General features: G+C 39.1%; 1 protein-coding gene across 2 annotated transcripts in view; it reads right to left on the reverse strand.

Annotated features, from left to right (window-relative positions):
• Positions 1 to 10652, reverse strand: part of LOC124213786 (uncharacterized) — a 130735-nt gene extending 120083 nt beyond the window's left edge. The window contains exons 1-2 of one of the 2 annotated variants that reach the window (XM_046615425.2): positions 9886 to 10652; positions 3229 to 3347 (exon numbers count right to left, since the gene is read on the reverse strand). In XM_046615425.2, coding sequence (XP_046471381.1) covers positions 3229 to 3333 — 105 coding nt within the window. In that variant the 5' untranslated portion in view covers positions 3334 to 3347; positions 9886 to 10652. Of the gene's footprint in view, positions 1 to 3228; positions 3348 to 9885 lie in introns of those variants that run through there. The other variant, XM_046615427.1, reaches the window with a different exon arrangement.
• Positions 10653 to 11510: the final 858 nt, after the last annotated feature.

The raw sequence follows: 11510 nt of genomic DNA on the forward strand, positions 1-11510 counted from the left end.
CCAGAGTCAAAGCTGACTGACAAGCCAAATATGGGTTCAGGTTTGTTAGAGTAGTTTCGGTTCTGGCGGTACAACAAGAGAAGGTCCTGCGGTTTCGGTTGGATGCCCGAGCCATTCGATGGAACCGGAGATCTCTCCACAATGGCAGGGTGTAAGTCTCTTCAAGGTCGTGACAGACCTCAAAACTTCAGCTGGTTTAGGACAGTTCACATTTGCCTGCGGTATTTGCGACACTAAATATATCATCACGGTACAGTGTTAGTTATGAGATTGTCAGACGGGAAGAACCCGATGATAAAAACTGTCCGTGCCCCACATGCATACCGTATGCACAGGCGCACTTACAAGAACATCTGTTCCATTCGTCCCTCAATGGTAGGTACATCGAGCAGATATAATCTAATCTTTATAATTTCATGATGTATTCGAAAAGCAGAATAGGATCGATTCTCGAATTGGCCTTCCGCTGAAACCTTCGCGTATATTTAAACACGTATGTAACTCCCGATTTAGGGAAACTATACATTGCCTACATTTCCCGAAGATAGAAAATACTCCAGTGGCGTTTCTGGGTTTCACCGATGCGCTTTAAACGATTCTCGATCCCGTTATAAGTGGGAAAATCCAACGTTTGGTAAAGTCAATAGACTTTTTCCGTAGGACAGTACAAATCAAGTCTCGCGCATATTGGACACAAAGATATCGGAAATAAAGTCACCTATAGTTTATCACGGACGGTATACTAGACATCAGAAATGACGATCATCGTAAGGAGCGTTGAGTAATGTCCAAAAGTATCAAGCGACACCTTCAGTCGCATATGTACCTGACGCCACTCATTTGTAAACGCTGACCATCATTCTCTTGATTCCAAACGAGCGAAGCTTTTTACGAGTCTTATTTTGAATTGCATAAATACTGTATAAAATTAATGTCAAGGTAACTGAATTAAAGCGGTCAAGCTGGTTGTTCTTTGAGCCTGGATGATATCGAAGACGAGAACAGGTTTAGTCTAGATGTGATTAATTGCGCCTTTAATAAAGGATGCAACAGCTGGACAGGAACTTCTCTGTCGAGGTTGAAGTGCGGCAATAATTACTTCGAGATATAACAAGAGAGACCATTCCCGATGTGAATTTAACACCTTGTCGGAAACACCATTGGTTTCGGGCTCCAGGGATTCCTGCTTCAAATATTGATCCTACTTCACGCACCTGAACCCGGATTTCCGTCTAACCTCGCCACGTTTACGCCTGCTGTTCAAAAATAACTTTTCTATTGAATGCAGCAGGCCTACGGAGTCACAAGCCGCAGCAGTCCGGGGTGGTGATTTGCGCGTGAAATTATATAGCCGCAAGCTCCGTGTACACGCGACGAAAATCGATCGAATTCAGCGAACAAACCAACGTTCTCTTGGTCTCGTTGTTCAGAGAAAGTATTATTACATTAAACGTCCCAAGTTGATCATTTTTCGTATCGCTTCAATCACCCAAAAACGCTATACACTCAAGTATTCCCGATTACGAATGTGTTCTCAAACCTTGAATAGATCTTATACTAATGGTTTTCTGTTGAGCCTTTTATTATACATTTATGATGCACTAAGTAGTAAGGTCACTATGCAAATACCAACGTGTACAATGAAAGTTTGGTTAACTTAAGGAATAGTTGTACAAGCGGCACTGTCAAGGTTCTTAGAAATGCTGACTTCCACAAAATTTTATCTATATCAAAAGGCCAATTGATTTCTGTAATAAAACCGAGGTTGTTATCAAGAAATTCCGTTGTGACATGTTCATGTTCATGATGAAGGTCCCCTCTTAAAGGGAATGCAATTAAGTCCGTCATATTCGACTTATGAAATGGCGCCAGGAAGACTCTCATGCAAAATTGTAGGTAAAGTATAGGCGTCATAAAATGTTTCACCGTAAGCTCCCTATGAATTACTTGCCATAGACAGCGCTACAGATTGGTTGTTGATTCATTTTTGATTTCTCTGTTGAGGATACCAAGAATATGGAACATACTCGATGCTGGAACTCGTGATCTAATTTCCATTCGTCGAAGTTCGAGCATGCAGTGCACACACATTATTATACATACGTACGCACACGAGCAATGTTGAGCATGAATCTATGTATGTCAAAGAGTACGAAGAGAATTCAACAATGTATTTGTTTTTTTCCATCTCACTTCCTCGACGCCGCTACCAAGTCCTTGTGGCGTGCTCTTACGTCGGAAATGGCGAAAGCTCCGAATGTTTATTACGGGTCCTTGGTAATAGCTACGCTCAAAAATGCTATCAAACAGTTCGAACTTGTCAGTTTACAACCACGGCGGCCTCGAGGAGATATATCTGTCCAACAATTATTCCTTTTTCTCCAATCTACGCTTGACGTTCCGCCACTTCCTACGTTCTTCTTCTCTTTCTACTCATCCTTATCAGTCACTTTCTTTTCGTATTAATTCAGACGAATTATAATCGCGCATTTCATTGCTCTTCCAGCTGGTTTATGCATAAGCCGACTTTACAACTATAGATCAAAATAGCTGTTATTCCCCCCCGAAGCCTGTTTCTTATGGAAGTAAGCAATTTGAAGTTTTGCAAAGTGCGTCCATCGTAGTTGGAAAGTTGAAACTCGTGTTCTTACCACAGTGCTAATATTATTAAATCAATTCCACTGTCTCAAAGAACCGAGTTACACGTCTGCTATTATTATCATCCGTCTCTGGATTATCAATGTCTCTCATTGTCAATGAATGGCCTCGAGTTTGAGCCACCTGGAAGGAGATTCGCAGATAGTAATGTTCGAGTCTCAAGTACATAACTGCAGCCTTGACCTGATTGCCAGAACGAACTGACCAAACTAAATCTAAGACGCACGCACGTGCCCTTGCAGTAACGTGCGTGCGTGCGTGATTTGAGGCCCCTAATTATTGTGTACGCGCTCATACCTTGAGAGAACCTGTACCTGGAATGTTAAATATCGAGATCACGTGTCTTTGGTTTAATTTCAGTTTCTGCCGTGCCTGCCTCAAGAATACTTGAGGCACTCAATCAAGGCAAGTGCGGTAACATCGAAAGTCGCTTAACGGAGAGACAGAGAAGAAGCAAACTAATAATTCTGAATATTACGAAACATCCTTGCGTTTTTTTGACTAAAAATGTATTCGTGTTTATGCTACGTAAAACGAGAATGGAAGAGTAGTAAATGGTAATCAACTCACCGAGAGAAATATCCGTAGAATGTGTTGGGATATTGTTACTCCTCCACGCCGGGATAGAACAAGTGGAGACACGACGATGTCCAGAGGAAGTCGTGGCAATTCCATTGTCGGACTCGGACCTTTAAATTGATCATAAAGAAATTGAAAGTATTTGACAAAAGAACACGTATGATTATAATTTTACGGGTAATTCGAAACTCTTTAGAAATCGCGTAGTTAGTGTAAATCGTGTAAAATCACTTAAATTTATTTGAAAACCAAACATCCTCGGGTTTATTTGATGACGGTAAATGTTCATGCATATTTTTGAGGTTTTGGATTTCTGTAAAGATTGATGACAGGCAAGATATTGAATGGCATGGATAGCCCTGTTAGACTTTAAATTGAAACATTCAGAATAAATGTTATCGTTGTGGTTTTCCATGTAGTCTCAACGTAACAATTAAATGATCCATGTAAATATCATGGTTGATAGAATTAACAAACGGTTGACTTGAATTGATATTTAGCTGAATCAACTGATATAGAATTGGGTCAATAAAGAATATTACCTTCGTACTAAATAGAAAAACACATCTGATAGAGTCGATAACATATTTTTATCAGCGTACGTGAAACGCGTCGACTGATATTATGGTCTCTATAAACTCGGTGTCTATAGCCAATGTAAGAGGTTAAATGTTTTTATCACCCTTCATCCTAATATATATATATATATACATATATATATATAATATCGCTGAAAACACTCAGTCAATTTTGTCTGTAGTTTCAACGTATACCGTGCGCAAGTTGACTGAAATACTCGTCGTGAAAATTTCGTTCATAAATAATTAGTTTAGATTGGAAGTGTTTCTTATGAATTACAGAACTTCGGTCAATATGGATACGACTTGAGGTGTGGTTGGAAATATTCTACCTTAAAAATTGAAATTCCACGTGTCGAACAATTCTATTAATTCCGCGGTCCTCAGAGGCAAAATTCGTTTCCTCAACAGGGATGTCAAGTTTTTCGTACGTTTTTATCTCTCAGTCTAACTCGATAGCATACTTGACTTATAAGCGTGCAATTACATCATATATATTATCGATATTATGTCTCCGAAATCAGTGATTGTGAATAAGAAGGATTGACGAAAATAAATAAAAATCGTTGTCATCGACTTCAATCTACACTAATATTAAAAAGAAGTAAAGTTTGTGCGTTTGTATGTAAGGGATAACCTCTGGAGCTACCGAACCGATTTAAAAAATCTTGCACCAATAAAAATCTAAACTATCCCTGAGTAGCATAGGCTATATATTTACTTTGATAAAAATAAGTTTTTAGTTCGAATTATCAATATTTGTAAATTGAGTCGCAAGAAAAAGCACTGCTTGACTTCTTTGTCGGCGTGTGCTAACCAAATGGTTGCACATACGTGAAATATAACATTAGTGTGATGTGACGGATAACTTTACATTTCGGGATTACAAAGCCATCTTTTGTACAAGCTTCAAGCGAAAGGACTTCGTAATTTTTTAGAGAGTAGAATTATACTGAATTGTTATCCAAAGTGGAGTTTGTGATTTTGTTAATTGCTTCACGAAATAGATAACGATTCATGGGTCAATCATCCGTCCTGATGTCTTCGTTTTCTTTTGCGTATACAGGAAAGATCGGCACTGGATGTAAAATTTTTCGCAAAAATCTGAATATCTGACGTGTATATCGAGATATTAACTATCTGTTTATGGCATGTCAATTTACGGTTAATCTAGTATTATCTTTTTCCGTGACATGCGGTGACCCTAGGACAAAAAGTTGTTTGATTTTGCTTTGCTTCTGGCACGTTGCTTTTGACTTCGGTTTACCCGTGTGAACTTGGCATTTCAACTGTTAGCATCTACGTACGTATGCCAGGAAGTGGCATCTTTTTCACAATAATCACAACGCCTCATCATATCCCTCGCACCTTTTGTCAATTTTATGACTATTATCGACGTTTTGTCAGTTTAAAGTTGAAGAGCAATCGCTGTTTCGCAAATTTTTTTAAGGAAAACTCATCGCGAAGTTGCAGTATCGACATTTTTCCAAATGTTTCTATCGTTCGCATTACTATCGCTCTAACTTCGTGAATTCTCACCAGTCTTAATTGTATTCACTCTTGACATTACAGGGAACCAAATACGTGGACGTGGAGAAATCTGGTCCCATTAAAATTTTTTTTTATTCTGCATATTTTTTTGCATCCTTTCTGACTCATCTCTCGTGTGGCTAATTAAAGCTTTTTTCTGAGCTCTGTCTTCAAGATTTGTCATACGTTTTTTGTCATCATTATTTTGCGTGGTAGGTTATTGGCATTATACTCAAGCAGACGCTCTACTCGGTTTCGACGTCTATCAGATATTTAGAGATATATTAGTCAATATTGAAATCGAGTACATTTCCATTATCATATAAAAGTTCGTATAAAAATTCAGCCGTATGTACAGCCTGTCGATAGGCTAAATAATAAATGTGGAATTTACCAAAGCTATTGGGAAACGGTCAGAACAAAACTCGACAAGAGTTCTTTGGAAAACTTCGGAAAACTTATGTGCAGAACTCTATACGCGATCCGTCATAATAAAATTTTTTGAGTAATTTTTCAGAGAAATATTCTTACGAGGAAATACTTCATTCGAAAACCGATTTCATACATTTGCGACCTAATTATGAATAAAATACATTTTGAAATATTATGCCTACCTCTTTCTGCCCCCTGCCAAATAAACTCCGCTTTAAGAATTTCTAGAATTTCCGGCCCTGATATACACAAAATCTTAACCGTATCTGTGCATGAATAATTAGTAAGTAGCATGTAATGAGGAGTTTAACGTGTCCAACCTGTCCAAGATATATGTATAATACGTAACGAGGTTGACTCTGTGTCACTGACAGCTGAAATCCACCATCTAGCCCCACAGTAAAACGAGCTGTCACGTGACAGTATATAACGGGATTATGGTGGACCAAAATTTCTGCGTGATTCTAAAAAAGACAACGAAGGGATGGGTAAAAGGTCTAAGCTTTTTTACATGAATTGCCTACGACCAGACCAAGAATTCTGGAAGTCATTAATCGTTTTAAAAAAATGAAAAGGGATTCGAAAAAGAAACATTTCACCGTTATAATTTCTATTGGCGGAAAATTTTCCCGGCATTTCAGAAGATAAGAACTGAAATACTTAATAATAATAGTACCAATAAAGAACATAATAATCGTAAGTTTTATAGGGATGATTATTTGAACACTATATGATCGGTGTTATATTACAATACGACTTTAGACATTTTTCGGAATTTATTACGAGGTTGAAATTAGTAGCTTTCTCGTAACGATAAATTAAGAAAGAAAGCACTGTTTCGTAATATTACAACGATTTTTGAAGGAGTTCAGTCTTCAAAATATAACACGCTACAACTCCATCCATTCATGCCAATCGGCGGGATAACTCGGATTTTTCGTGATGTACGAACAGTTTTGCTATGCTATGGCTGACAATAAATACTCCGTTGATCCGCAATTTCGTTTGCCGTTGAAGGACTTGTCGATCGAAACTTCAAGTTACCGCGCAATAAAGTTTCCATTATTGAATAGTATATCCGCTATATAGTAATATATTTACCGTATTTTATTTGCTTGATTTCTGTACCACCTTGGTAGCCAGTTTGACGAGTATTAGCTAATTCCGGTAACTCCCCCACCCCGCCTCCTCGCTCCTTCTTCGTCCAACTATCAGTTATAATCCAATATTTTGATTCAAAAAAGTTCAAAACAACCTGTATATGTCGAAGACCCAAATAGTTAGTTGTCGTAGCGACTTGCACGTGGTTAGCTTGATCAAAGTTTATCGAGATTATGTCTCCATACATTTATAACCGAATCTATTTTCTCGCCTAGCTCGTATAGCTCATATAGCAAGCATGTCGTCAGTTATTGTTTTGGGCCTGTCGCAAAATTTTACTTGACCAGTGCTGATTTCGCAAACTCTTTAAGGGGATGCCCCGATCGATTTCCACGCTGACTTATATATCTCCAAATATCGAAGTACACGTGCGTCAAACGCGGAAAAGGGCCTAACAGCCCCATTTTATACACAATTCTGAAGAAAAAGACTCCATTGCATCTTCATTTGGTGCAGAAATAAAGAAATGGCATGAATCCTACGAGTTTACTAGGATTAGTGTACCAGTAAATGAAGGGCGTTGTCACTGTTTCCTTGAAAAAATAATGTATTTGTGTCATCTTTTGTTTTCAGAATTTTTTCTAGCGGAAGGAGATGTTCACATCGGTCTTGAAATAGTGTGATAATTCGTGTTCGAAAAGCGTGTGTGCCTCAATGTGAGGAAGTGATAAGAATACTAAGCATGGCTGCTTCCCCCTTAGATGTTTAGGATATATTATACGCTTAAGAAATGTCCAATAAGGCATGATATTGCTTCCTGTTTATCGTAATATGCTGCAACCTTAGTTTTGTATAATTTTTACGGTACGTAAAAATGCTCAAAATAGGCTCAAAGTGACAGTGTTCGCTTATTTGTTCTGACAATCGCTCTTTTGCCAAGAAAGAACTGTGTCGTTCAATCACTGGTATGGGGAATTCCGATAAATGAACGACACGGAACGGCGGCGTTCATTCATTGCAATCCCCACTTCGAGTAAATGAACGAGGCCAGATTTGATTGTGAGATCTTGTTATTTGAATCTACATACCGATTCTGATAATACTAATATATATTAAAATTTAATTATTTTCGGTTCAAGGTAGTCAAGATATCTAGCAAATAACACAGAGTAGGTACAAAGTGCGACGGCATAGAGAATAAGTACCAATATTTTTTGGTCTTATTTTGCAGTATCAGTTATGAAAATTCAATCCTATATTAATTTATTTATTCATTCATTCATTCGTTCCTGTCTTATTGTACCTAGTTTTTCAGAGATTCTTCGTTAAATAATCCTTCATACTCGTCGAATTAGGAACTATGTGTGGTCTAAAATTCCAGACTGTTAGTAAATAATTAGAGAAAACCGTTTCATTCTCGAGTTCTGTTTCACCCTGGCCTTCCCTATTTACTAAATCAATGTTTCTAGTTCCTAATAATTCTTGTCACTTTTTTATGTGTGAAATTTTGTGAAATAAATATCTATTTTATACTATCCATCCACTGGATCTCGATGTTTATTTGGTGAATAGGCCTGTTCAATTCCTGGGAAAGAGTCTGTTCATTGATTGGGCTAGAGCGTTCATTTACTGGTGAAATGGCTATTTTTACTTTAAATATATTTTTGTTTTAAATACTTTGTTCGAATACTATGTTTCAACTAGACAATCCAAATATTAAGGACATATTGTGTCGAATAGTATTGGTTTTATCAGGCCACAATCGCCCAGTAAAAAGAAATCCTTTCATAAAACTGACAATGAGCTTAAACCGTTCGTTCATTGGTACACTCGCCCTATTGTGATTTTGTAGAAACCGTGACATTTCTTTATTTCTGCCTCAAAGGAAAATGTGTTGGGAGTGTTTTTGTTCAGAATTTCGTATATAATGGGGCTGTTAAGCCCTTTTTCGCGCTTGAAATACGTGGACTTTTTATATTTCGAGATATATACGACAACGCCGAAATCGACCAGGGCACCCTTAATTTCCCCTAATAAAACCTGCTTGCATCTCCAGGAGATAGATAACGTACATACGTGCGATTCATTGTATATTTTCACCGGTGTTCGCCCTTTCATAGCCCTTTTTCAGTCATTCAGCGAACCAAATCTGGTGAATATTGAAAAAATCGAAAACATGTCATTGACCTCGTTGGCAGTCGGTGCCTCAACGGTGATAAAAATTATTCAATCTTATAAAACAGAATCTTTCTTTCGTTAAGCTGATCAATACTGCGATATTATATAACGATTGTCGTGTTTAATTTCTAGACTTTTTCTTCAGATGATGCTGACACCTTGTTATTAGTTTCAATACGTGGAGTTCTGCATTTTCGAAGCTGAAGAACGGTCTCACGATCAGAATTGTTTACTGGTAACATTCATAAAGGTTTCGCAAATTCCACTCTGAGAAGAAAGTTGAATGGTTTAAGAAATCTTACCGGCATGCTAAATTCACTTGTCATACGGCTAAAGTGTTTCAGAAATGCGATGCTTGTATTAATCAGGCACCGTTATCGGCCACTAGGAGTTTTGATTTTGCGACAAAAAAAGGCACGCATCAATATTATAAACACCGTATTATTAGTGGGCCTCAGACGTAAACATGCATATATAAATTCGACAGTACAGATTTAACTCCAAGAAGTCATTCTAGACAAGGCTCGATTAAGCGACAATCGTAATTGGATGCAGATCAACAAAAATCTATATCCTTCGTAACGCAAGTGAATGTTACGAATGATGAAACGGCAAGTCTTTGCACACGACTGATTGTGAGTAAGTTGTTAAATGCGTTCCGAAGCATTACGAGACTTTAACTGTTCGTGCTGCTGGGACGTTCGTAAGTTTAGAAATTCAAATTTCCGAAACATTGCTGAAATGATGAAACTTTGCACGCCGTATGGACTACGATGAGACGACTTGTACGACGGCAAATATAAGTAAACCTACAGTTAATATATCTCACCGTGCAGTCTCTGAGCTGTGGATCATTCAAAGCATGCCAAGTGACTTGTGAAAACACCGAGATGTACCAGTATTCAAATACGTCGTTCTGGATTCACCACTATAACGAAACTGCGTGCACTGGAGTCGCGTTACAGGTACGTATAATATACACGTGAGGTATTACGACGCACAGTTCCTATCGCGACTCTATTTCCGCTTGTTATTAAGCGCGTAAAACCGCGGAGCGGGGTTTCTCGATTAGCGTAAAAGTCGAAGAATCGAGTATGGCGTAAATGTCACACACGCGCATTCGTACTCCAGGAAGGGAACGCTACGAATGTGATGGCAATGCCAGCGACGTCAGGATGCGGTGCAGCTGTTCCTCGCGATGTGCGAACTTGCCGAGTCCTGCTAGCCTACACGAGCTAAACTGGTTGCAGCCACGCGGTTCTAGCCTCAGCTGCGGTGCGACAAGACTCCATGTCGTGGACCAAGGGGACGGAAAGCGTCTCTCCGAGCATTGGTAATCTTGAACTCCAGCCACGGCCGGTGAATTTAATTCGATGTCACCTTGGCCCCGATTCCTTTCCTTTCTTTTTCCTTGTTTCTCTTTTTTCCTTCGCCTCTCTTTCGCGTTCCTCCCGTGTTACTTGAGATAAAACTGAAATTCTAACGAGGATAGGTACAATCTTGCGCGCGGAAATGTGACAGATATTAGTTCTGTTTTTATTACAAACGCGTCGAAGTAACTGATCGGGCATTGCACGCACTATGGCATACCTGCTGGCAAACCGACAGGCGTGACGTTTCTAGGACACATTTCCTTGCCGTTCCCGCTCGAAACTGGTTTCTTCTCTGAGGTGAAATCTGTGGCGACATCTTCAACGTCTGCACGGAAAGTCTCGGTAGCTAACGGGATGTACCCGCCGCCGTAGCGCGTAGTGTCGAATTGGATATCTTCAGTCAACGCTACTCGACACTTACGGTACCGAACCGCAGCGATAACAGGTGATAACCTCGGAGTCAGGTGTGAGGTGTTCTTCACCAACTCAGCCCACTTTTTTTTTTCATCCTCTCGGATCTGTGCCATAATTGGTTATATAGTAGTATTACTATATAGCCCTATGTAACCAATTATGGAAAAGATCCGAGAGGATAAGAAGAAAAGTGGCTGAGTTGATGGCGTTGATGGAGAATGCTTCATGTAACCCGTTGAGCCATTTAATGGTAGTTACAATTACGTCCGTGGTTTAAATACAATATTCGCATATTCATTTTCGTCACGTACGGTGTTTGGACACTATCCGCGCAATTATCACCCGCATATTACTTTTTAATAGGAATGTTGATCAGGGGTGGATCTGGGGTCGTCGCTTGCAGAAATAGATGATATTTATAAGGAGTCCGTAAGTCCAATCGTTTCTCGTGTATTACTATTGTCAGTCTTTAGGGGTCTGCGAGTAAGCTGAAATTCTTCGGGTTGGTTCGCGTAAAATTTTGGGTACTCGGAAATTTCGGACTACCCGAAGATTTCGTGATTGTCGAAAAACCCGACTCGATGTAAACTCGACCCGAACCCGGGTTGGAGTAAACTATCAGTCTTAATACCTAATATTAATCATGGGGACACAGGTATATCTTATG

The sequence above is a fragment of the Neodiprion pinetum genome, chromosome 3 (assembly GCF_021155775.2).
Source record: "Neodiprion pinetum isolate iyNeoPine1 chromosome 3, iyNeoPine1.2, whole genome shotgun sequence".
In the NCBI taxonomy this organism is placed as follows: Eukaryota; Metazoa; Arthropoda; class Insecta; order Hymenoptera; family Diprionidae; genus Neodiprion; species Neodiprion pinetum.